Here is a 27,464-nt window from a genome sequence, read left to right as displayed (position 1 = left end):
TGGGGGGGGGGGGGCGACGACTTCCTTTGATGGTGGCGTCCTTTGTTTCACAATGGAAATGGGGAGAGGTAGATGGTGAGGAAGATGACGACGCTTAGGTTATCAACAATGAAGAGATTATTTAATTAATATATTTTTTAAATTATTAATTAAAATGCTACTTTAAAAGATTATTGAAGCTATTGTTTTTAATTAATAAGTTTTTAAAAATAGTTAATGAATATAATTATGACATGTCAATTATTTAAATGACATGAATTTGACATGTCATCTATTTAAGAGAGTGCACTACTCACATGGTTGGAGGAGGCAAAAATCTTCTTTTGATTGAGTTTAAGAGTTCAATTGGTAAAAAAATTAAATAGAAGGGTCCACAATACAAACTCGTACAAGTATAAGGGTCTATCAGATTATTTCGCCAAAGTAAAAATATAACATAAGTTCTGAATTCAAAACAAATTAGTCTTACGCCAAATTTCAATATAACATACATAAAATAAGAATTTTTTTTACTAACCTACAACCACGAATATCCACTTTGAAACCCAGCGACGAAGAAAATCATAAAACCCTAGTCGCGAAATGAAGGAGAAGGGGTGAAATCGTTTTTAGGAAAATAATGAAATAAGGGGGAGAAAAAGAGTAATTTGGATTTAGGGATTTAATCTATGTGGCAGTGGAACCCTATTGACATGCATAACCTTCGTTAAAAAGAAAGGTACTTTTGACCCAATAGTTTGACGGAAAGGGTAACTTTGAGTAGAAATATAGTTTAAGGGTAAATTTGAGCTATTTCTAATAGTTTAAAAATATTTTTAACCCATTTCCGTTCTCTTGAAATAAAGATACAGCACCTTAAAAGGTAAGAATCTAAACACTACAACATAATAAAATATTTAGGACAAAAGCCCGAGTAGAAATAATTTCCTTAATCCTTTTTTACTCTTTTGTAATTTGCAAAGAACAAAAAAACAAAAAATACTTGTCAAGAACTTTATCTTATTTGTCAACTTTTATTATCTTCTTTCTACAATAGAAATATAATATAGAGCAAATGAATAATTTTTTGTAAAGATACTTATTTTTTATTTTATTAATTACAAATTAAAGAGCCACACTCCAAAATACTACTTAGACTTTTCTTTTCATTCTTATGAATTTGGATTAGGGTACAAATGCGCTTTAGCATACTTCTTTACCTCATGAAATTTCTTTGGTATTATTTATTTATTATACAAATTAAATAAATGTGAAATTAGGTCTTAGGCCTAACTCACACCCCAAAAGCTAGCTCAAAGGAAGGAGGATTGCCCAAACCTTATAACGAGTCCACCCATCTCATTAATCATCGATGTAGGACTTTTATTATTCTTTAACACTCCACCTCACCCCAGTGCTTAGCATTTGGTGCGTGGACAATTTTGATTTCGGGGGTCCCAACATCGGGGGAGACGGGCCCTGCTAGCTCAAAGGGAGGACGATTGCCTAAGCCTATAACGAGTCCACCCATCTCATTAACCATCGATGTGGGACTTTTGTCATTCTTTAACAATAAATTATTATCCAAAGTAAATTAGGATATTTTTTTTTAAAAAAATATATACCTTCTTTTACAATTCTGAATTAAATTTTTAAAGGCATAAAAGTTGAAAAATATTTTAATAATATTTTGTTTGATTAATATTTAGCAAAAAAATAAATAGATGAATACATTATTTTGTTCAAAATAAATCAAAATACATGTCTTTTAATCCTTTTTTTAATAAATAACTTTATCCTGATTTAATTTACTCTTTTAAAAGCTTAAAAGTCTATCAATTGAAATGAAAATTATTTTGGTACATCAACATTTAAGGAAAATTATTTCTAATATATAGAGAGATAGATACATTAAATGAATACATTATTGTTTTAAAATAAATTAAGACATTTCTACTCTTTTTTTAAAATATAATTTTGTTCTGATTTGACTTAATTTTTTAAAAGCATAAAAGACTATTAATTTGAAAATTATTTTTAATTTATGAACATTTAGCGAAAATTATTTCTATTTTAATATATTTATAATTTATAATATATAGTAAATTTATCTAATAAAAATAGATTTGACAAAAAGAGAAAAATTGTACAGTAAGAACTAAGAAGAGAAACAGAAAAAAAAAACACAAAACCAGGTCTTGTGTATCATTAATTACAAACAGATACTGATTAATTAGAGAGCCCCTCTTATTATTAATGTTAATAAAATAGAACACACACATTTTCGCTCAGTTCTTTACAGAATTTGAAGTTTTGAACTTGTCCAAATTGAAAGCTCTTTTCCTTCTTCTTCTCAAAGAAAACTAGGGTTTTGTTTTGTTACTGGTTGAATTTTGAATCCAATGGCGTCTGTGTACATTCCAGTGCAGAACTCGGAAGAGGAAGTTAGGGTAGCATTGGACCAACTCCCTAGGGATGCTTCTGACATTCTCGACATTCTTAAGGCAGAACAAGCTCCTCTTGATCTCTGGCTTATAATTGCTGTAAGTTTCACTTCATATATACAGATGAGATTTATGTTGTTTAGTTAGTTACTGGAGTTCCATTTGAACTTTTTGTGTTGTTGAATTTTTCTATTGATATATGTCTTTACATCTGTTTTAATGCGAATGTATGGGCATTGACAGGGTTTTTTATTTGGTTATACATAAAGGAGCCGGGTTTTTGTGTTTGGTTAACTATTGAGCCCATGATTTAGTTTTGGTTGATGATATAAGAGTAGTTTTTACAAATTTCATAATGATAACATGCATGATAAGTCTCATGTTTTACAACATTTGGTTGTTGTTTTTCTAAAAGTTCTCTTTTTGATATTCTCATATAATGTTTATTATGTTTAAGTAATCGCACCTTGTTGCTTTTCTATTTGTTATTATGTTTATCTTCACTCCTATTTTCCCTTTCCATCTGAGCCGAGTTTCTTTTAGAAACAACCTCTCTACCTTCAAGAACTAGAGGTAAGGCCTTCCCTAGAACCCACTTTGTGGGATTTCACTGGGTATGTTGTTGTTGTAAAAGTTCTCTATTCCTCCCCTTACAAATATATGCGGGTTTTTTCTCAGAGGGAATATTTCAAACAAGGCAAAGTCGATCAGTTTCGGCAAATCTTGGAAGAAGGGTCTAGCCCAGGTACTTATTTGTGTTTATACTAGTTGATTGACTCTGATACATTTAAGTGCATTGAATGGGCATTTATCAATTCTCACTGAAAAGTTGGAGAACATGTACTGTCTTTCGCTCTTGAAAAAGACTAATTCCTATTGCACATTGTTATGGTGCAGAGATTGATGAATATTATGCAGATGTGAGGTATGAGAGGATTGCCATTCTAAATGCATTAGGTGCATATTACAGTTATCTTGGGAAGATTGAGACAAAACAAAGAGAAAAGGAAGAGCACTTTATAATGGCAACTCAATATTATAATAAAGCATCCAGAATTGACATGCACGAGCCCTCCACGTGGGTTGGGAAAGGTGACAAGAATTTCATTTCTTTATTGTGGATATTACTTCTTGAAACAAGTGAATCGATGCCTTTTTGCAGTTGAGATTTAAAATCATTTTTCTGAAGTGGAGCAATTTACATTTAATTGGACACTTGTAACTGATAAGACATTTCTTTTGATAAGGCTCTAACATATAGAAGATTTCACAGAGATGTGATTATCCTACTTAATTGTTTTGGTAAAGTAAACAGCCTCTCTACTTTACCAAGGTAGGGGTAAGGCTGCATACACACCAAGCTCCCCATACTCCACTTGTGGGATTACATTGGGTATGCTGTTGTTGTTATTGTTTCGTTAAGTCTACAGACGTTCCAAGGGCTGAATGTATGTTATTTAACCAGGGTTTTCAAACTTCAGATTTTCCCCCTTTATTCACATTGGAAAAAGAGTTGCCTGAAATTACTTCTTTTGATAAGGAGGGTTGTCTGATATTTACTAAAAACGTATTGGTTATCATGTAAAATTGCTTCATTAACTTTTTTGATGAAGAAAAAAAATAAAGATCGAGTCCCCCCTTGCTATTAACTTTTGTAAGAGGGTTGCCTGAATTTCTTAGGAGCTTGTACGCTCTGCCAAGCATAGTTGTTGAGTTTCTGACCTGTGTTTGAGGGAGTGAGTTTTTCATCACATTTGTAATAAACCCTACTTTTCCAACACTTCCTTAGAATATAATGTTGTATAAGCTGAAAAAAAAGTGTAATAGTATCATAGTAATTATTTACCAATCGGATGTGCATTGACATGCTTTACAGGTCAGCTTTTACTTGCCAAGGGCGATATAGAACAGGCATTTGCTGCTTTCAAGATTGTACTTGATGGAGATCGTGATAATGTTCCTGCTCTCCTGGGTCAGGTAAGCCTATTCAATGCTTGTTGTTGTTTCAAAAACATTAAGTATGTCAATTTTTTTACACGTTATGAAGTTAAAGAACGACCTAGCTTATAACATGATGCTGGTTTATCTGCTAAAACCCTTCAATATGGGTGGAAGTGAAATTAATCTACTGCTCAAGAACTGTGATGTTGATGACCATGGTGACATGTTAAGGATAATTAATTGAACTACAGCTTTTGAATGATATCATGTGCTCTGCTGCACAAGAACAGTGAAGTGGATGACTATGGTAACATGTTATGGATAGTTAGCTGAACAATTGCACGTATTGTATGATGTAATTTTTCCTTATATAGGAAATTGTTTGAAGATTTTTTTTGCTTTTTGTGCTCCGCTGCAAGATCCTTCTAAGGATATGCTAATTCCAAAGTGTCATAATTTTGTATTGACTCTCATAGCAACCCCAATCTTGCAGGCCTGTGTTCAGTTTAGCCGTGGACGATATTCTGATTCACTGGAGCTATATAAGGTTCATCGTCGATCCATTACTTATAGGCTAATTCGTTGGCCTTGGATAGGAGAATGGGCGTCGCTTCCCCTTCTTCATGCCAAATGAAAAAAAAATCCAGTTGGGAAACATCATAACTAATCTAGCATGTAGTATGTTAACTAGCTCTCTAGATATTGTTAGAAGAAATGATATTGACTCTATGTTGCCTTTTTTTGTGGTTCATATGTATTTGGAAGAGGGCCTTGCAAGTGTATCCTGACTGTCCTGCTGCAGTAAGGCTTGGAATAGGTCTCTGTAGATACAAATTGGGCCAATTCGATAAGGCAAAACAGGCGTTTTGTCGTGTCTTGCAGGCAAGTGTAAAATTTTGCATTGATAAGTTCATTATGATTCTTTTTTGTCAGGCTTAACTGATGAACAACCCTTTGGGGTGTGGCCCTTCCCCGTTCCTTGAGGGAACGTAGGACGCTTCGTCACCAGAACCCCCCTTATTTTTATTTTCAACTGATGTGACTTTCTTGTAACTACTTCGAAATGTATAGTTAGATCCAGAAAATGTGGACGCTCTGGTGGCACTAGCAATTCTGGATCTGCAAAACAATGAAGGTGCGCTTTTCCCTTAGATTGATATGTCGGGTCTGTATATGTGATTGAAGTTAATTCTGCACCTTCTAGGCAGGCGATACACTTAAAAGCCAGATTGCTGTAGTTGGAGAAAAAAAGTGACCCATACGATTTAGTTTGCTTCAGCGAAAAATAGTTCTGACTCGTGTATCTGCAAAGTGTCGTTGTGATATTACTTATCTTGTTTAGAAAGCTCTACTTGAGATTTCTCAGGAATTATAGTTTTGCTAGTATCCTGATTTTAGTTATGTAAAAATAGAGTTTATTGCAGTACTGTTGTCTAACTTAATGTCAGCACTGTATGTACAGCTTCTGGTATTAGGAGAGGAATGGAAAAGATGCAAAGAGCCTTTGAGATATATCCTTACTGTGCAATGGCTCTAAATTATCTGGCCAATCATTTTTTCTTCACTGGCCAGCATTTCCTTGTGGAGCAATTGACTGAGACTGCACTTGCTGTAACCACTCATGGGCCAACTAAGTCTCATTCATACTACAATTTGGCACGCTCCTACCACAGCAAGGTCTGAAGATGCACAGCTCTTTAATAGTTTTCGCAGCAGTAATTGGTGATTCTTGTTTATGATTCCCCCTTGAAGCTCTATTCTGATGATATTTATTTTGTTTCCCATGACTTAAGGGCGACTATGAGAAAGCTGGAATGTACTACATGGCATCTGTGAAAGAAAGCAGTAAGCCACATGACTTTGTATTACCCTATTATGGTAAGTGATCTTTTTCCTGCTGTCTGTCACTAAATATTTGAAAAACACCAAAGAACTGTTTTATTCCAGCTTACTCACAAAAATTCAAAAACAACTCAAATTTGTTTTCATGGCCAAACACAACTTATTTTCAAGTATTATTTTTCCATATTGAAAACAAAAACTACTTTTTTCAAATACTCACAATTTTCATGGCCAAACACCGTGCAACAGAAGGTTTAGGCTGTCAATTGGGAAACAAAACTTGCCAACTAGATCATTCTTTTTTATCTGTTTCACCATTTTATTTGCTTGTCTAAGTTAGGATTGGGACAAGTACAGTTGAAGTTAGGAGATCTTCGGAGTTCGTTGGCGAATTTTGAGAAAGTCTTGGAGGTTCATCCTGAAAGTTGCGAGGCAGTGAAAGTGAGTTGATACTTGATAGAGTACTTTGTTGAGACTGACTATTGTCAACATTTTATTATTATTAAGAAACTTGACAACTATTATGGTCATTGCTTTATGTTCTGACTATTGTCAACATTTTGCTTTTGTTATTTGAATAGTTTATCTTTTTTTTTTGGAGGCTCTTGCACACATTTATGTGCAGCTTGGCCAGGCAGAGAAGGTTCAGGAATATTTGAAGAAAGCCACAAAAATTGATCCTCGTGATCCCCAGGTATTTTTATGTGTATAATGCATCTAAAAAAATGCCAGTCACTCTCTGAATGACTAAACAAGTACAAGCTAACGAACCGAACCTCCACTAATAACTAAGATTGCTCGGTGCTGGATAATCTATCAAATGCTGATTAAGTATGTAGGATATATGTTGTTTTAGAAAGGAGATTCATTTGTTTTTTGGTTATTTTATATAATATCTTCTGAAAGCCCTTTGTAGGAACAGAGAACTAAAGAAAATAGGGGAAAAAAAGGAAAAATTAACAAATAAAGATACTTTCTGAATGAAGGGCATGTGATGCTGATGCAATCCTCCTATAGTTTCTGAAAAAAGGGCATATGATGCTGATGCAATCCTCCTAGTCTCTTGAGCAATAGAGGGTGGGAGTTATAAATCTGTTAGAATGTGATTTAAAGTGTAATAACATTGTCCTGCTGTTATTGTTTATAAAATGAAATCAAAGAACTCATTGTTTTTTTTAAAGAAATTGTTGGTTTACAACATCTGAATATCTATATAATCCTTATGCAATGGTGGTGTGAGTAACACCATGACTAATGGCTTTGTACATGTACCGTCTTAAAAACTGGAAAATTTTTTCTTTTGCGTCTTAATAATATTCTAATTTTCTGTTTATGTACCAGATTTGGTGAATATTAATTTCCATATATCCTAATTGCCATATCAGACAACCTAATTTCTCAAAAGACTTAACGTTCACCCCATCATTATTGAGACAATTTTTACTTTGCCATATTTTTCGAAAGAAATGCTAGTAAGGTGAATTTTTGGAATGTCTTCCCTGTTCTTTGAAACACTAAAAATACTCTTTTCCATATATTCATATAGGAGTCATAGTGTTCAAGTTTTTCATATATAGTAAATCCTCTATTTTGGGTCGGTTTGATTCAATTTACCAATGTATAGGAAGTTTTCTTTTTCTCTAATATCTCAATTTGTATGAAAATTGACCATCTGTTTTGTTTTACATGATAATATTTGATTGGACGTAGAGTTAAGAGGTTAATTTGACTTGTGTATTTTGTTGGTGCTAGTTGAAGAAAATATTTTTCAAAAGGCCTCAAGAAGGTAGTCTAGTGGGTCTTTTTGACTTGGTTATCGGGATTGTGTAATCTCTTTATATCTGAAAGTTAATCATTTTTTCCATCTTTTTTGAGGCTGTTAACTTTGGTCTATTAATATCCACATGTATACTACAACCAAAAGTGTAGTCCCCCTTCAAAAAAGTATTACATCTTACAGAAGGTTTGAGCTTTATCAAACTGATGCCTATAGACAATCTAGTACATCAAAGATGTCTTTTGTTCTAGCTAAATATCTTGTTTTTTCAAAGCTCTTATTGTTCCTCTCTTTCCAAATTGTCCACCAATGCATGCTTGGACAATCTTCCATGTCTCCTTCTTTGAAGCATTGCCATCCCTATTCCAGCTACTTAGAACTCCTTGATGCTTCCTTATTTCACCCACCTAATTCCTTTCAGGCAAATGAACATTCTCCATAGCTCCTCAGTCCACTTACAATGCAAAAAGAAAAGGTTAAATGCTATTGTTCCATCTTGTATCACGGGGTGTAATGCTTTCATCCATTTAAAAATTAGACTACAATGGTGATCTAGATGTCTCTACTTTTTGGTGTACTATTCGTATTATGGGGACTTCTACACTATTGATAAAATCATTTTCTTCGCCAAAAGATTTTGTACCAAGGATGGCATGACATCTTAAGTGAGATATTATTCTCTTCCTGAGTAGCTGCTTTAATTATATTTTTTCATGCTTCATTGCAGGCCTTTTTGGATATAGGAGAGCTGTTAATTTCAAATGATCCTGCTGCTGCTTTAGAGGCCTTTAAAACAGTAAGGGCCCTTGTATATTTCCATATATCTCTGTATGTTTGGTCAATTCACTTGCTTATGCTCCCAGTAGCAGAATGTACTTCTGTATTATTGAAGGAATGATGAGGATGGCATGTAGAACTCAGTTGAGCATAAGAGGTTTCTTATTCTACTGATGAAAAAAAAAAAGAAAATCAGTGTTCTCAATGGAAACATTCTCAAATTAGGCAGTCTTTCTGATCTTCAATACTTTGAGGATCCATCTTATTTTGCTTCAACTTCAATATCAATCTATTTTTAATTGAAAGGAAGAGTTAAAAATTATTTTCTCCCTAATTTTTTTTTAATCGTGAAATTTGATTCCTAATTTTCCGTCTTTCAAAATTTTAAAGTTGCTCAAATTTCATTCATCCTTCTTGTTTCTCTGTTGCTTCTTAAAATTTCTTTCTTTTTATGGATTGCAAGTCTACTATTCACTTCCATCTGTTCAATAAATAAGTCTTATTTTCATGTTCAAGATGTTTTAACTCTTCTCTGTAGTAGTTAGTTGTTGGTTAACTTGTTTATGAAATAGTTGGTTGTTGAAAGTACTTGTTAGTCTGATTCAAGGTATAGAGTTTCACATAGATGAGATGCATATATGGCATGCTTACATGTAAGTAGCAGCAACATTGGGCATCCAGAATTCTTGCTGTAGTTACTGCTTTGTCTAGCATCACTGTTGTAAATTGCTTTTGATGGCCATGAATTTCTGAGGTGGATGTGAAATTTGCACAACACAAATCATCATATTTGAATTTGTTCATTATATTTTTACCTCTCAAAGAAGATTTTTGTACACTTAAGGTAAAATGTAACTCATTTTGCAGGCGCGTAATTTGCTTAAGAAATCAAATGAAGAAGTACCAATAGAGTTGCTCAACAATATTGGCGTCCTCCATTTTGAAAGGGAAGAATTTGAGGTTTGTAAAGTTCCTTTTTGTCAGTGACTTCAAGTTGCTTGCATGTTTAGACCATCTCCGACCATCTCTATTTTATCCTCCATCCTCTTGGAGGGTAAAATATAGAATGCCCTCTCCAACCCACCTCCATATTACTCTGTATCCTCCATTTATAGAGATGTACTATTTACCTATCTATTTCACTTTTTGATTAATTTAATATTATTTCTATTATATCATTAATTAAGTCTTTATTATTTGTAATTATTTTCTAAGTAATATAACATCTAAAAACATATTATTGATAAGTATACTGCTCTCATTCCGAATTAACAATTTTTCTATTTCATTATTTTAAAAAATTGTCACTTTAAATATGTAATTTAAAATTATTTATATTATATAATACTATTAATTAAGCTTTAATATTTGTAATTATTTTTAAGTAATATATCATCTAAAAACATATTGTTGACAAGTATACTACTTCCATCCTGAATTAACAATTCTTTTTAAAAATTGTCACTTTAGATATGTATTTTAAAGCAATAATTATTTTTCACTAGGAATTATGCACAAAATTTACATGATAATTCAAACAATCTACTTTTATGTTATAGTGATAAATTATTAAACTACACTTTTTAATGAGCGTGAAATTACTTGATGCAATAGTTCAAAATGGAATAGGAGAAGTAAACTGCTACATGCATGAAATAATTGGATACAAGATGAAATTGTTAATTTAAACAATTTTTAGCTACAGTATAAATATAAGGACAAAAAATTGCTCATTTGAACTTCGTAATGCATTAATAGAGCGTTTATAAAAGCAACGTAATAGTCTTGAAATTTGAGTATTTATGTAAATGATGCAATATTTATTATGTAATTGCATTTCGTCAATGATTTTACTTTTATTTGAATTGTTCATTAATATATAATATTTGTTGCAATTTATGTTATTTAGAAATCTAGAATAAAATATAATTTTATCTTAACTGAAGAATTTGAAAAGAATAAAAATTTATATTACATGAAGATTGTATAGATTTTAGGGTGATTATTTGCAAAAAGAAGAAATGATTTATATTATGAAATAAGAGCATAAGAATGAAATAGAAATAATAATATTATATTGAGGAGAGAGAAGAATATTCTTCTTTTAAATTGAAAAATAGAGAATTGGATTGGAGTTGGTTCTCTGAAAGAGTAGAAAACTCTATATTTGGAGAGTAAAATAGAGGGTAGGGTTGGAGATGCCCTTAGATTATCATTGCATTCTATAATGTATATCACTAACCTTTACTGATTAATGATTTCCAGCTTGCTACACAAAGTTTTAAGGAAGCTTTAGGTGATGGCATATGGATTAGGTTCCTTGATGCTAAAGCACGGTCTAATGATCCAACTTCTGGAGGGCTTTTATATCGCAATGGTGAAACACAATCTGATCTGTTAAAAAGTGCACAATATCCAATTGATGCCAGTGCATCTGTTCGACAATACAAGGACTTCCAGCTATTTGATAGACTTGAGGAACAAGGAATTACTGTGGAACTTCCTTGGAACAAAGTTTCGACACTCTTTAACATGGCAAGATTACTGGAGCAGTTGCATGACACAGAAACTGCCAGCATCTTTTACCGACTTATCTTATTCAAGGTATGAACACATGTCCAGTTGGCACTATCTGATTGCTTAGAACTGATTTATCGGTGACATCTAATATTGATGATTTTTTTTTGTTCTTGGTTGTTATATGATTAAGATGGTTGGACTTCTAAGAAGTAGTGCCCTTCAATTTTTTCCATATGCATTCGTAGATTGTTATTGGAAAGGTCTGGGTATTTACCAAAGGGGAAAAAATTGTAACAGTATGAGGCTAGGAGCTGCACAGGTAAAAGACAGAGAAAAAACCTCAATCTAAAGATTAAGTATTTAAAAAGCATGAGCTGTCACATCAAGGTCAAAATAATGTAAGACTAAGATAGTATTATTATATGTTGATTTGAATGCTTACTTAATTATATGTTGCCACTTGCCATTTAAGAATAAAGGTTAATAACTGCTTAGGGTCAACAAGAACTCTTTGTTTTTTAAGATTTTTATTTTTCTTTTGCTGTGAAATTCCGATAATGTCGTTATACTTTGATCAGTCGTTACCTAAATGTCGAGGGCAACATATTAATTTAGTTCTCAATTCAAATTACACTTCTTCCAGCAATTGTTAGATTCTTTCAAGCTATAAAAAATGTGATTTATTGTAAATTTACCTAGTTTCTAAATTAATCTTATTTATCAAAAGAAACCAGTGTTGGAATTCGCATTGAAAATTTGATGCAATGAAGCTTGTAAATGGAATCCCAGATTCTTTTGGAACAAAGGAAGCATTAATTTGAATTCCTTAAATTTTGTGAATTATTTTTAGTATTACAAATGGTGTATAGAAGGGGGAGCGGGGAGCCTTGGGGCAACGGTAAAGCTATCTCGGTACGGTCTATTGGTTACAAGTCTGAGCCGTGGAATCAACAGTTGACGCTTGCATCAATATAGATTACCTACATCACACCCCTTAGTGCGGCCCTTCCCCGGACCCTATGTTAATGTGGGGTATTTTGTGCTCCGCGCTGCCCCTTCTAATCTACCATTGCTGTATAAAATTGTTAAACAAAATGCTATTGAGTTATTTATCAAAGACATGTAAAATGGAAGATCAAAATTTAAGAATATGAATACATTCATAGAATTATCAATATTGTTTGCTGAGCCAAAAAAGGTAAATTCAAACATTGCTTTCAATTTTGATGGAAATGAAAAAGTTAACTTTTTAAAATTTGATAATCGTCGTTATAAAAAAGTGAATTATCTGACAATTCTTGTATAAAAACTATTACTAATTTATTTAGAAAGTTAATTGATGTTTATATCTTGCAAGCTTAATGAGAACCTATTTCCAAATAAAAATGGAATGATAGTCACATGCTTCTGGTCATATTTGTTGTCTAATTGTTTCTGAAATCCTTTAAAGATGGTAGATATAGGGTGGTTGCATGACGTCAATAGTAATAAGCCGGTGAATCTCCCTATCTAAATGGAAGGGGTAAGTTTCTTTACCTCAGCTGCTTCCTTTGCCACTACCTGCTTAATGTAATCAGGAACAAAAAGGTAGAGAATAGTATAAAGAGGAAGATAATCCCTCTTTGTCTTAATCCCTAATGGAGTGATTGAAGAAAGAAGGAGAGTGGTGGCTTACTTCTCCCAGAGACATCATCAGAAAACAACTTTAGGGAGGGGGTGAAAACATTCTGTTGATTACACTCTTTAATCGTCAGTTCTCCACATTTGGATATGAGTTATATAATACAGAGATGCTGATCTTTATAGCGATGGATAGATTTGTTATCTTACTATATATTATTATCTGAATCAATAGATTTTTCAGTAATAGATTATTGAATAATATAGTAGAGTCATAGTGGGCTAATATATGACTTGAATCAATCAGGGCCTTTTAACTTTCTAGAACTTAATTAAACCAAAGAGTCGGGACTCTATTCATGCCCAGTGCAGTGTATAGCTCTGTTGATGGTGCCTCATTAACTGTAGATAACACCACTGAAGGCTGAAGGGGGATTCTGCTGCCCGAAAATCAATTAAATGATTTCCTCTGTTTACAGTTTGAAAGTCATTCAGAAGATGCAAATAACATGAATCTTATGGAGATTTTATACAACTGTTGCATCTTTTTGCACTTTGGCTTTATGTTATCTTTGGCAATCCCGTATGTAACCTCTTTTCGTAAATTTCAGTATCCAGAGTATGCAGATGCTTATCTGAGGCTGGCGTCCATTGCAAAAGCCCGAAATAATGTGCAGCTAAGCAATGAGTTGGTTGTTGTTCTCTCCTTGTATCGATATTTGCAAACTGTCTTCTGTTAACTCTCAATTACCCGAAAACCCCCTTCTACAAAAGATTTTCATTGACCATGAAATGTTGATGCCACCCCAACTGTTTGGGACTAAGGCGTAGTTGTTGTCTGTTTACAGATTAGTGATGCGCTAAAGGTGAATGAGAAGTATCCAGATGCACTGCTAATGCTTGGTGATTTGGAACTTAAGAATGATGACTGGGTTAAGGCAAAAGAAACTTTTCGGGCTGCTAAGGATGCAACTGATGGAAATGATTCTTATGCTACTCTTTGTCTGGTGCATATGTTTGTTTGAAGCTGATTAAATTTCTCATCTCATGATTTTTGTTATTAGTTTGTGATTTGGATGATACCCTTCAGGACACGTTTTTCTTGTCACCCTATTGTCTTTGCTTGTTCCTTGATTTCTAGAGATTATTGACTTATCACTACAACTTTTATCCTTATTATTTAACCTTATAGTAGATCCTGGACATCAGCTTATTATTAAATTTTCCTGTATTTTAAAGGGAAATTGGAATTACTTTGCGGCGATTCGGAATGAGAAAAGAGCTCCGAAACTGGAAGCTACTCATCTAGAGAAGGCTAAGGAACTATATACAAAGGTATTGGTTTTTTTTTTGAAAATGGTAACTTTGTCTATTCCTCAAAAGTCAGTACACTGATCAGTATTTACAACATGTACTTCAAATTCTACTATCTTTTCCTAAATTGAGTCTAGTACATTAATTAAGGAGATAGTATCATTTGAGTATAATTGATTACACCAAAAACATAGTAGCATAAGACAATTTAGTTTGACTTTTTGCATACTATTCTCAACACTATCGAAAGCTCTAGAGTTCCTTTCCTTCCATATTGCCCACCATATGCAAGCTGGGACAATTCTCCATCTGTCTCTATTCTTGGATTGCTTTCCTGCTTCCTCCCAACTCTGAATTGCTTCTGTGATCTTGGCAGGCATGGTCCATGACATACTCTTAAGACTCAGGAATAACCTCCATAGTTGACTTGTGATTTTGCAGTAGAAAGAGATGGTTAACTGTCTCAACAGTTTTCCCACAAAAGAAACATCTAGAACATAATGGTATCCCCCTTTTCTTTAAGTTGTCTTGAGTCAGTACAGCCTCCTTGGCTAACAACCAAACAAAACATGCCACTTTGATGGAATTTTTGACGTCCAGATTCCTCTCCATGGCCAGTGACTTTGAGGCTGATTGGTGTGGTTCAACCAGTTGTATGCACAACCCACCTTACAGCTGCCCTTTCGATTGCCTTTCCACCACAAAATGTCCTGACCTCCTTCCAGTCCATTAAATTGCCCAATGGTATTGAAAAAATCTGCTACCCTTTGAATCTCGCAATCATTTAATTGTCTTCTAAAGATGAAGTTCCACCTTTGAGGAGTCCAGTGATCTACTATAGTCTTCTGTTGGTGAGATACTAGTAAGTATATATCAGGATACAAGGCCTCTAGCCTACCTGCCTCATGCCAAACATCTTTCCAGAATTCTGTTTTCTCTCCATTCCTCACTTTGATCTTCTGTTAGCCTTAAACTCGGACCACAGAGATCTAATGGACCTCCATACACTAACCCGATATAATGTAGTCACTTCTTTGGTCATCCAGTTATCTTCCTCTTCATATTTTGCTTTAATGACTTCCTTCCAGTAGGTCTGCTCTCAATTGTTGAACTTCTATAACCATTTCATCATACGGTCTTTGCTTTGATTCAACAAATTCCTTATTCCGAGACCTCCATGCTTCTTTCCCACTATCACAGCATCCTATTTAACCAAGTTGTAGCCTTTCCTCTCATTGTTTCCTTGCCAAAGAAATTTTCTTCTGATTTTATCCAACCTAGTGATTACACTTTTGGGAATTGGGAATACTGACATCATATAGGTTGGTAGTGAATCAAGAACAGAATTAATCAAGGTCAACCTGCCACCCCTGGAGAGATATTGTGATTTCCATCTTGCTAACTTCATTTCACATTTCTCAACCACATTGTTCCAGATTTCGTATGACTGAGATTTGGCCGCCAAAGGCATCCCAAGATGATGTAGGCAATGCTCCAATTTCCCCTCCCAGAACCGCATTTAAAGCTTCCATGTTGTGAACTTCATTAATTGGATAGAGTGTAGACCAGAGAACCCTTTAAACAACACTAGGATCACCCTCAACATCTTTAGTTGGCCTTCATCAGCATCACATAATATCAATGTGTCATCCACATATTGTAGATGGGTAATTTCCACATTATCAACTTCAAGTCTGCTGACTTCAAAACCTCTAAGCCATCCCCTCACTTTAGCTGATTTGATCATATTGTTCAGCCCTTCCATAGCAAGTAGGAAAAGAAAAGGAGACAAAGGGTCTCCCTGCCTTAGTCCCCTCTCTGCACTAAAGAAACCAACAGGGGATCCATTCATAAGTACTGAGATTCTCACAGCATTGATACAATGTCTGGTCCATTGGATCCACTTCCTCCCGACTCCCAATCTCCCCATTGTGGTCAAAAGATATTCCAAATTAACATGGTCATAGGCTTTCTCCATGTCTAGCTTACAAAGTATTCCTGGTTTCTTTTGCTNTATCCCCTCCAAGACCCGCATTTAAAGCTTCCATGTTGTGTACTTCATTAATTGGATAGAGGTGGCTTTTCCTCCAATTAATGTGTAGACCAGAGAACCCTTCAAACAACAATATTTACTTGTTTAGTAGAAAAGCCTTGAGAACAATGGTCTGAAACGTGAAATAGGTTTTTGGATGATAAATGCTGAAATTTCAATGTTTTCCTTTTAGTAATTGTTTGGTGAGATATTCATCCTGGAAGTGGACTTGCAGGCTGAAGATGGTGTTGGTCTACCTGAGGAAATTCTTGAGGGAACGAGCTTTGAAAAGGCGGCACAATTGTACTTCATGTTTACTCGTTTTGACTTCCTCTGGTCACTTAATTATCTTGCACTGGTACTTATAAACTTCTTTGAGGTTTGTACAGTTACCTTGCTGTCTATTCCAGTTTCAATCCTATGTATTTTTCCTGCATGTTAGATTGACTCCATACTTCTTACTTCTTCGTTGAATTTAGAACTGGTAATTATAGTTTCACTTATTTCCTGTTCATTTTGCTCAGAAACCATTGTGGTGCTCCAGGCATTTAGCTGAGTCATGCAATAATAGAGACTACTACTATCTAGGACAGCTGCCATTTTTGACTGGTGCTGAGTCCCTTATATATGAGGTAAGCTGTGCGTGGCTGGTTTGTTTGTTAAATATATGTGTTTTTAATAGAAGTATGTGAAGAAGCTAAACTTTTAAGCAGAACCATCGATGACTCCGAATTTGGCCTAATTAACAGTGAATTATATTGTTTCGGATATTGCTAGTTTGATTATTCTGAAGAGCCTTGGGAAATTGTTACCTCGTAGTATTCAGAACTGATGCATGTGCTTTTGCATGGTACTTTAAATTTAATTTTTGTAGGAAGCAAGACAAATTGTATTAAAGACTGTTCCCGAGTTTTCAGCAAATGTTGGCAGAATTAATTTTTTTTTTGTTAAAATAATGAGATCCAGGAAAGGTGGAGAAGCTATTTTGATCAATTGTTCAACTCAAATCACGAGGAGAACTCTATAGATCGGTATAACTTTGCAGGATATGAATTCTTGCTACACTCGTAATATTAGATTGTCAGAAGTAAAGGATGCCATGACAAATATGAGGATTAGAAAAGCTGTCTAGTATAGGACGTATCTTATAGAGGTTTGGAGTAGTTTGTCTGGTCAAGCTATTCAATGTTATACTAAGAAGTGGTAGGATATCCGATATCTAACAAGAGGGGAAAGAGTACCCTGATTTCAATATATAGGAACATAAGAGATATTTAAACTTGTGTGAACTATCAGGACATTGAACTTATGAACCACATAATAAATTTTTGGGAAAATGTGATAAGAGTGTAGAACTAGGGACACTACAAAAGTGACAACGAACCATTTTGGATTTATGCCTGGTAGATCTACAATGAAGGTAATATATTTGCTACTAAAGATTGATGGAAATTTATCGCGAGAGGAAGAAAAATTTGTATATGGTGTTCATTAACCTAGAGAAAGAAAAGTTATTCGGTGGACGTTAGAAGAAAAAGGGAATTCATATTAATTATATAAATGCCATAAAGGATTTGTATAAAGGAGCCACCATGTATGAGAACAATATTAGGTAATACAAGAAGATTTTCTATAACCATGACACTGAACACATAGTTAGCCTAGTTATGAATAAAGTAACACTATATTCAATGAGGTTGATGTATACTAATTGCACATAATTGGCAAAACTAGCGAAGGCGTCAACCAAAAACTTGAACTACGGAGATATACTTTACAGAGTAAAAGTTTTAGAGTAAGTAAAGTAAGACTGAATATGTGCACTGCAAGTTTAGCGACAAATAAGTGTGAAGCCGAGATGAGATTAGTGGGGATTGCAGTGCTCTAGTGCAAATAGTCAGAAAACTAGGCTCGATATTACATGAAATGGTATGATGGTTGAATATGTTACACATAGAATGGTTGAAATAGACAAGTGCTACCTGTTTTTTTGGTAGGATACCTATCAAAGTAACAGACAAGTTCAATGGAACAACTATATAGACCAACAATGTTATATGGGAGTAATGAGACTCTAAAGTCCATCATATCTACATGATGAGTGTCACAGATATGCGGTTGCTAATGTACGGTCATACAGAGTTAGAGGAGATTAAAAATGATCACATTTAGCAGAAGGTGCAAAAAGCATATATAGAAGATAAATTGAAAGAGGAACGGTACACATTTTGAAGGCACTAGTAGTTCTATCAAGAAAATTAGGATGAATTATCTTTACCTTGTTCTTTTTTTGGTGTAAACATAATATGTGGGGGAAGTAGGAGAGTTAGTATATTAAATTGGCAACGTATAATTGTATAGGGTTCTAGGCAGGGGTTTAAGCACCACTTTAAAGTTTGTAAAGTATCCAACTTAGCATTTTTTTCTGTGGTGGCTAAGTTTTTATTGGATAGAACTGTTACTTGTCTCAAAAACAAAAGAAGATAAATCTAAAGAAGTTGCTTGAGATGTCTTGATCATGTCCTGCGTCTACCTCCAACTGCATCTGTCTATATCTATGTAATCATCTGGTAGTGAAGGTGTTTAAAGGAAATGTGGTAAACCTAGAATTACACTAAAGGAAATTGTCTAGTAAGACCAAAAATCTATTGGAGTCCATACAGACCTAGTGAAAAGTTTGGCACAGTGGAAGAGAATCTATTCAAGCAATATCAATTAGTTGGGGTTAGTTTTAGTCATGTCAGGATGTTTACTTGAGTCCAGTGCTGATGTGAGGTTTGTAGTCTTTGTCAAAACAAATTATGCCAGTAAAGAACTTATACCAAATAAGCTTATTATTGTTAATTTCTATTGATTTTTAATATCGTTATTGTTGTAGTTATAGTTATAGTGAGACGGGCTTAATGGTGCGACATGGATAGGGAGAATTTGTATAGCTGACCTCAACTTGTTTTTGATTGAAACGTAGTTGCTATTTTTGTGTAGGTAGCTTGAATGAGGAATACGTGGACATCTTGTTCATTCTTAAAAATATAATTACATTATTTTAGATGAGAATTAAGGACAGTTCTTACTTTGCTAGTGAGGATTTCTTGTTCTTATACTTTACTGGCTTTACTAGGTGCTTTAAATGAGGAAAATTCTTTTTCCAATATCGAATAATAGGGGCCAAATCTGTATGCATAAACATTACTATCACATGTATGTAGTTAGCTAGGTAGCTTCAGAAGAGGAACTTCTTTAGTCATATGTTAGGCTGTAGGAGACTCGTGTGAAATGCACAAACATTAATCCCAGAGATTTCTACTTAGCTGGGTAGACTACCTTGGGCTTACTAACAGTTTCTTTTAAACTGTCTTCTGCAGGGTGTTACTCTTCTACTTCTTGTAATACACATTTTATTTCCAATATCATATGAAGGCTTCCATCTCTACTGGAGAAGTCTTCTCAACAGACTGAAGGTATTTAGTACCAGTCCTTTTGTGTTCTCTCATTATGAATGGTGATCTTTCTTTTAAAAAAAAATAAAATACATTTCCTTTCCTCCATGTAGAAGACAACTTTTTTTGTGAAGATAATCTTACTCTAATGTTAGTGCTTTTGTAGTGCTGTTTTTGTCACTCTTCTCCCTAAAAGTAGAAGGTGAAATATCTGGTTCTGATATGTCAGATTCTGCAGTTGAAGAAAGCAAAACATGGTAAGATGAATCATGCATACCAGGGAACTCATTTTTTCAAAGAATTCTTACAACAGTAAGCTGTGGATGTCTGATAAAACAAGTCCTCAAAGAGAATCAATCGTGACTTAGCACCTTCTTTAGATACAGAAATAAAGAGTACCAACATATCATGAGATAATGCATCAAATAGAGCCTGCAGTTGGTCTCTTCCTCCTCCTCTCCTTCCCCTTTTTCCTCATATTCTACGATCAATCTCAAAAACCGGTAGAAGTAACTCTTTTAGCGCTAAATATTCTTGGAGGTTGGTTTGTGGAGTATATTACTATTCGGAAAAGAAAACAAAAAAGTTAAGGTGGAAATGGAGCCTTCTCTCCTCATTGGAAAGAGAATAAGAAGCATCTAATTAGTCAGCCAAGTGCATATTGCTGAAGGCTCTTTGTATTGCTGGAAAACTACCAGAAATAGCAATAACATATTGCACCAAATTGGTGTGGGTATTTTACTTGACAACAACTATGGATCTTTGTTAAGATATTGAGATTCTTAGGTGTCTGAATGATGATCGTCATATTCCTCCATAGCATGACTTCTCATGCATTGCCTCCGGTGCACGTTCTATTGTGGTGTTCTTCCACATGGTGACAGAGATGAGGATTTTTAAGAGCAGCACAATCTCTAATACCTCCACCAACTCATCTTCTTTAGCATTTCCTATAGCTTTAGTTTTTGCTTTGGAAAACACATCCGTGGAGAGGCCTTACTTATAGTAATCGACTTGTTCTGTGACTTAAGAAAGAAATGGGAAGGAAGAGAAAATGGTGGAATTGCCCATTTCCTTTGGTTTGACAAAAACAAAGGGGAATGAAATTGGACAACGAAAGAAAGTTCTCATTTTGGATTCTCTTTTTCTCTCATGTTGGGAGGAAAGAAAATGTAGAGAAAATTTAGAGCATAGGCGATTAAAATATTTTGTTATAAAGTATAGTGTATTATGTACTATTTTAATTAACAGAATCACTTTCTGTGTTTCCTCCTTGTACTTCGGTTGATTTCCTTCGTACACAGAAGGCAAGTGTCAACAAGAAGTTCTCTCTAATAAACCCACTAAGTTTGTGTAGAAGCCACTCTTGTGGTTATGCTTAAACTGTTATCTGTTAAAAACTAACCTGCATAACTAGATTTTTTTCATAATGATTTTTGAGGAATTTTTTTTTGGGAAGGTTCGTTGGACTTGGTGAATCCTAGGTTGCTTAAAACTTTCGTAGGAACTGATAGAAAATTTTAGTTAATGATAATTTCATTCTTGTTTGTCTTGACATTTCAGGTCGTTTTGCTGTTAATCTTGATTGCGGATATTGTGGTCTACATTCTCTTTCTAGCAGACTTCTATTATCTTCCATTCCGTATTGCATCCTATCTCCGTGTGGTGTTCTTTATTTTGAACATTAGGTACGTCATAGTAGAATCACTGCTCATTGATTTTCCAGTTCTAGTCTCAACCTCATTATCGATGTTTATGTTTTAACTTTCTTTACCCAGACTTTTCCCTCCAAGTGGTGTCACAATTTTCTTTTGTAGTTGTCTTTTTCTCTTACTTGAAAATGTGAAAATATAATCCTTACTGGGAATATGATTTTTATACGCATTATATGTGAAGGAATGTAAAGAAGTGAGCTTTTTGGCTCTTGTTTTCTCAAATATTAAGTAAATAGCATTTTGTTTTACTGCTGTTAATCAATTATATTTTCATGGTTGTATTCTTTCATTGTCCATAATGCTTTGCACCCTCACCACCCTCACCAAGGAAAGGTGAGCCTGATCTTTGTGGTTCTGTGAAATTTCTGCCTTTTATCAACTTTTGAAATGAATGGAAGTGTCTAGATATGATTTTATATTTAATCACTCTGTCCCCTCTCTGTCTATCATGTTGCCACCTTCAACTTGTTGTATGAGCTTCAAATGTGTAAAGTATGTCTTGGACATGCACCTGACTTATAAAATTCGATTGTCTGCGTAAGTTATATTAATCACAACTATTCTTCTGAGAATGAAAATGCACCTCTACTTTAAATCATGATTTAGCTCCAAGTATATTTTTATTATTTTTTAAAATATGATGGTTTATATGGACGCATTCATGCTGATGCATATTCATATTATTTTCAGTGTTTATTAGTGACATGTTAATAGTGCATATGATGTCAAGGACATCGATTGTATAGGAAAGACCACCCCCCTTTGAATTGATGTAAATTATAGAACACCAGTTAGGTAAGAACATGAATTTTCCTAACCCCAACATCTGCTGCTGCATTTGTTGGTGATTGTACAGTGGAGGCAAGTGGTGGTGGTTGATGATGATAAAGGCTCTGCAGTGGAGTATAGTGGTGGAGGTGGTTGTTGTATGGTGGAGTCTGGTGAGGGAAGGTTGTGGAGGTAGACGGCGGTAGTTGTGTGGTGGTGTCTGGCAATGGTGGTGATTGGTAGGGGGTAGTGGCAGGTTGCTGCTGCAGTAGTTGGCTGTGATAATAAATAGAGTACTGATAAAATGTTCACATTTCTAGGAATCTTTAAGTGAACATTTAATGATTTTAATACTATACAAGATTTGAATGTTTCAGACTTATGAAGAGCTAATAAGTTGTTGTTCAAAGGAAAAACACACATGCACACACTTAATAGCTTGAGATCTGAATGGTTCAGATCAAGCCTCCATTAACTGCAAATAAGTGATGATGCCTAAGCAGTGTAATCCACTAAATGTTCCTTCTCTTGTTCTCCTTTTTTAAGGTTCAGAAAGATGGCATGTTGGGTCCACATCCTGCACTTTATTCTTCTTGATTGACTTGGTTTTTGAGCTGTCGTTGCTAATCTGATCTTAATTTCATACTTTGACAATAGGGAATTACGAGATAGCTTCTTCATCCTTGCAGGAATGTTTCGGACCTACCTTAATGTTGTGGTTAGTTATCCTCATCTTTGAGGGTTAATGGTTATTTTCATAGCATAGCTTTTCAGACACAATATGCTAGATGATATGATAATCTAAAAATTTCGCACGTGAATATTATCATCTTATGTCCTTTCTCCAACTCATTGCTAACCCAAACCCTTCTCTTTTTGTCTATGTTCTTTTTCATCCTCTGCAGGCTTTAACTGCGTTATTTCTTCTATTCTCGAGCTGGTTAGCATATGTCTTCTTTGAAGACACACAGCAGGGGAAAACGATGTTTACTTCATATGGCACTACCCTGTACCAAATGTTTGTTCTATTCACCACATCAAACAACCCAGATGTCTGGATTCCTGCATACAAGTGAGTACCTTAGAAAATTGTCTTTAGATCCCTTTAAAATAATCGCTATAATATCGTTGAAGTTTACCTAGCAGTAGAAGCTGTGTGTAAAAAAAAGGATTGTTTTTCCATTAAAATCTCTGAATTTTGGTTATGTTTTTGGCTACAATTAAAGATAGGTATCTCTCACCTTCATAACAAGAGCACCATCTGAATACGTTTTGCTCTCGTCGTCAAGCTTGCTCACTTAGTGTTTGCATTTATTTTCGTCTTGAAACCTGTAGTATGTATTTTTCCTTTCAGGGAATCACGGTGGTATTGCTTGTTTTTTGTTCTGTACGTGCTATTGGGCGTTTACTTTGTTACCAACTTAGTTCTTGCTGTTGTATATGATAGCTTCAAAAGTGAGGTAAGGTCTTCCATTGTTTTGCTTCAAGCTATTGGAAATCATTGCCATCATGTTATTGTTTGCCATAGCTCGTACTTTTTCCTGTAGATTTTTCACTTTGCACGAATATATTTATTTGTTTATTTATTCTCTTTTGGTGTAGCTTGTAAAACAAGTGGCTGAAAAAGATCGTCGGAAGCTAAGGACTTTGAAGAAAGCATTTAGCTTGATTGATGACAGCGTGAGTCGATACTTCATAACTGGTTCTCCAATTAAGTTTCTGTGGTTTACATGTATTTAATATCCTTCTCGTCCTTCCTTTTACCCATGAAGAGAAGCTTCTATCCTTGTTCTTCCTTTTCCCAAAGAGTGGCAGTAATTGCAGTCAATAAAAATCTTCTTACTCTCAAATATCATGTAAGCATTCGGTATAGCATATGTAGTTGCCTGCCTTTCTGCTCCACAGATCAAATTTAGAGCAAATGTAATCTAGCACCAAAACAAAGAGGGATTATGTTTTCTTGATAAAGTAATACTTCTATTATTGTGATGTGAATTTTTCTTTTTCAGTATTAGAAGATAGATTATTTTGAGAACTAGAAAAAGGTAGTTGGTACAGTTCCACATGATTCCATTGGACAAACACCTTCTGGTACACTCATATGCAGAAACAGGTAGATCAACTGGCATAGGTGTTTAAAAGACATAATAGAGTTTGATACTTTCTTCCTTGCTTCTCTTTCATGAATGAAGAGAATAGGCTTTTAAGTATCTGTGTGTCCTATTTTAAGTGAACTAGCCTGGTACCAGTAACCAATATACGGGTTAGCCTAGCCAGGTAAGAAAGTGGTGTTGTTTTCAAGTTTAGTAGATTCTGTGTTATGACATTCAAATTTTATGTTTCGACTTTCATGTAATTGTAGTTTAAATCTCTTTCATATTTAATGAAATTTGTGGTTTTCCCTTTCTTCAAATTTTGGTATCTGATTAATAGTTTAAATTACAATTTACTATTAATAATTTTTACAGTAAAATATACTTAACACAACAAAAGTGGGCTGGTCAGCTATGAGACAGCCTGAAGATGGACATGTAAATGGGTTGAGGACCCAATTTGTTACGGGCTCTACCTCTCTATAAAATATTTGGACCCATGCAGACCATTTTAAGTACTGGATTTGTTTGTCAATGGCCATTGTCCCATGGACCATTTAAAGCAGTAACTGGCCCAGCCTAGCCTGTGATCCATTTTATATGTCAAAAGATCCACAAAATTTGATCTTAAATATAAGATCCAAAATGGTTTTTGTGTGTCCTTAAATGTGTTGGTTGACATTCCTTTAAGTTGTACTGTTTTGACATTGGCAGAACACCGGGGTCCTCGACAAGAAGCAATGTATCCTTCTGTTTGAGGAACTTAATAAATACAGGTAAAGTTCATTCTCCACATGACCTTCCAATGCATTTTTGACACAGAGAGGTTCTGAAGCTATGCTCCAGTTGTTTTGACTAATTGTCTTCTTTCTGTGGTGTGGATCTTACTGCCTTCCTTGAAACTGAAATTGACCTAGCAGTCACAACTTGAACTGGATAAAGCTGTTTCACAAAATCCAGATCCACATGCTGTCTGTAAAGTTTTTCTTTTTTTTTGAAACTGGTAACATGTATTCAAGTCTACTTAGGTAGTACTGAAAAAACTATATTTACAAATAAGTAGAATGGAAGTAAAATCTACCCCAAAGCTAAACCAAAATCTACATGGACGCTAATACTTTTATGATTGACTCGATCTTCTTGGAATAGACATTTGTACATCAAAAACAGAACTACAAAATACACTTAAGCTTGACTTTCTGCAGGTTGTCGTTCCTATTCTCAAAACATCTATCATTTCTTTGTTGGTATTGACTTATGTTATATAATAAATTAAAGTTCTGTCTCTTTCCTGTTTTCAGATACTGCTTTGTTGGTATTGACTTGTGTTATCTTCTCCTTGGATACATAAATATTTCCTGCACTTTTTCTTTCACGTATATCTATCAAGGTTCCATGTCACAGTAGACACTGATACATTATCATTAAATGTCTTCAGGACATTGCCAAAAATATCAGGAGATGATTTTGAGTCAATATTCAATGAGCTGGATGATACCGGTGACTTTAAGGTACTTACGAATCCTATCAATACTTGGTGTCTTATTGAAATTGGTGATGAAGTTGAATGACTTAGCACCAGAGCTTGATTTCAAACAATAAGCACATCTATCTTGTACCTTACCATTTCAAGTTTGTTAGATCTCTCTAGTCTAAAAACTTCAAGTTTCTCATATATATTCATGGAACCAGATGGGTTGTCTGAATTATATGAATCTGATCCTTTTCATGAATGACATATCCTCAGTCACTAAAAGTTCCATCTTCATTTTTGTTTTCACTCTTCTCATGAATTCTCTCTGTGTCAAATGCAGATCAATTTGGAAGAATTTGCCGATCTGTGCACTGCAATCGGACTAAGATTTCAGAAGGAAGATTCAGTGAGTCCATTTACCCTTTCAATTACAGTTTGAAGGTTATACCAGAGAATCCTTCATTTTCTGTTTTCTATTGCAGCTGCCAATCTTTGAAGCATGTCCAAATTTCTATCATTCAGCAGCATCTGAGAAGTTGAGAGACTTCGTCCGTGGCGATAGGTTTGAGTACATAATAGTGTCCGTTCTCCTGGTCAATCTTGTTGCTGTTATTATTGAAACCACGGTATGAATCAAACTCTGTACAATTTCTAATTGAATTTTGGATGCAAATGGATCATATTTCTATGCTTAAGGTAGCCCCAGTATATAGGTCTGTTAGTGGTTGTCTAATTTGAACTTGTGAAGTGATACTAACTCCTTTTGGTATCTGATCTGTTAATTGTTGAAAAATCATTTCTATGAAGTAAAATGAAATGGAGAATATACGTTCTGATTACATTACCAACCACTGATCCCACGACCAAGTTATAACTTGCAACTACCCAATGGTTAAAACTGTGATCTTAATCAAGCTTAGTGTGGCGTGACTGGCATCCTTCACTTTGTTATAAGGATGAGTACCTCCTGACTCCACCCAAACATGAGCTGAACGTTGAACCTGAACAACCAAGGAACTTTTATCCTTTCTTCTTTGGTTTCTGTCTGGTGCTTTCTGTACTGTGTGGATGCAACATCAAGGAGGTGGGGTTGTTCTTCTGTCTGATTAGAATAACATAGTGCCACCATACAATTTTCTGCCTAAGTACCTCAGAGAAACCTCCTCTTCCAAATCATTTATATTTGAAAGGACTGGCACATCTTACTGACCACCTGAGTTTTGAGGAAAGAATCAACATTCTCACCCAAAAATAAATAAATCAAGATTCTCATATGCTGTGATGTTCCACTTATTTCTTACTTTCATGGATGTTAATGAGGAAATCTTTTGTTTGGATGGTGAATTTTGTGCTTTTATGTATAATAAAATACCTGAGATGAGGACTAACAACTGAAGAAATATCCCCCACTTTTCACATTGTTTTTGCTTACATCTTTTCTAAGTTCAGTATGAACCTCACTGACTTGTTCTGTTGTTGGTGAATTCTAGCTCGATATACAGAACAACTCAGGTCAAACCTTTTGGCAGAAGGTGGAGTTCACATTTGGTAAGTCGCATGATGAATTTCAGGGCTTGGCACCAATATTTCTAGAAATTTGATATGTGCTGTTTTATTCATCTGATTTTGGTTCTAGGTTTGCCCCAATAGGTAGAAAGTTATCCAGATGGTTTTCTGTTAGTGGTATCAGCTTTGGTTGCCGTTTGCATTAAATATATCAACCATACC

At 34.6% G+C, this 27,464-nt stretch overlaps 2 protein-coding genes across 2 annotated transcripts in view; both read left to right on the top strand.

The window, feature by feature from the left end:
* LOC107025864 (two pore calcium channel protein 1B) overlaps window positions 1–27,464 on the top strand; it is a 48,338-nt gene that overhangs the window by 13,084 nt on the left and 7,790 nt on the right. The window contains exons 2-14 of the mRNA XM_015226637.2: window positions 16,482–16,625; window positions 16,771–16,878; window positions 19,612–19,707; window positions 21,250–21,374; window positions 22,827–22,887; window positions 23,075–23,241; window positions 23,524–23,629; window positions 23,772–23,849; window positions 24,977–25,038; window positions 25,701–25,773; window positions 26,077–26,142; window positions 26,219–26,362; window positions 27,227–27,284. Of these exons, the coding sequence (XP_015082123.1) occupies window positions 16,482–16,625; window positions 16,771–16,878; window positions 19,612–19,707; window positions 21,250–21,374; window positions 22,827–22,887; window positions 23,075–23,241; window positions 23,524–23,629; window positions 23,772–23,849; window positions 24,977–25,038; window positions 25,701–25,773; window positions 26,077–26,142; window positions 26,219–26,362; window positions 27,227–27,284 (1,288 nt within the window). The remainder of the gene's footprint in view (window positions 1–16,481; window positions 16,626–16,770; window positions 16,879–19,611; window positions 19,708–21,249; window positions 21,375–22,826; window positions 22,888–23,074; window positions 23,242–23,523; window positions 23,630–23,771; window positions 23,850–24,976; window positions 25,039–25,700; window positions 25,774–26,076; window positions 26,143–26,218; window positions 26,363–27,226; window positions 27,285–27,464) is intronic.
* On the top strand, window positions 2,234–14,310 carry LOC107025865 (protein CTR9 homolog). Its single transcript, XM_027918152.1, has 17 exons — window positions 2,234–2,522; window positions 3,102–3,168; window positions 3,321–3,515; window positions 4,300–4,400; window positions 4,858–4,911; window positions 5,130–5,246; window positions 5,436–5,499; window positions 5,827–6,041; window positions 6,158–6,242; window positions 6,547–6,647; window positions 6,808–6,900; window positions 8,711–8,779; window positions 9,628–9,720; window positions 11,026–11,364; window positions 13,512–13,592; window positions 13,749–13,907; window positions 14,140–14,310. The coding sequence occupies exons 1-17, from the start codon at window positions 2,382–2,384 to the stop codon at window positions 14,293–14,295; spliced, it is 2,130 nt and encodes a 709-aa protein (XP_027773953.1). The 5' UTR covers window positions 2,234–2,381; the 3' UTR covers window positions 14,296–14,310.

Source organism: Solanum pennellii, chromosome 7 (assembly GCF_001406875.1).
Source record: "Solanum pennellii chromosome 7, SPENNV200".
NCBI lineage: Eukaryota > Viridiplantae > Streptophyta > Magnoliopsida > Solanales > Solanaceae > Solanum > Solanum pennellii.
The sequence above is the reverse complement of the archived record's forward strand: the minus strand, read 5'-3'. Positions and strand labels throughout refer to the sequence as shown.

Bases quoted from the DNA above. Each gene is read 5' to 3' on its own strand.
- LOC107025865 (XM_027918152.1), top strand. From the start codon at position 2,382: ATGGCGTCTGTGTACATTCCAGTGCAGAACTCGGAAGAGGAAGTTAGG. The intron at 3,169-3,320 runs GTACTTATTTGT...GTTATGGTGCAG, and splicing joins GGAAGAAGGGTCTAGCCCAG to AGATTGATGAATATTATGCA. The intron at 5,500-5,826 runs GTGCGCTTTTCC...CTGTATGTACAG, and splicing joins GGATCTGCAAAACAATGAAG to CTTCTGGTATTAGGAGAGGA.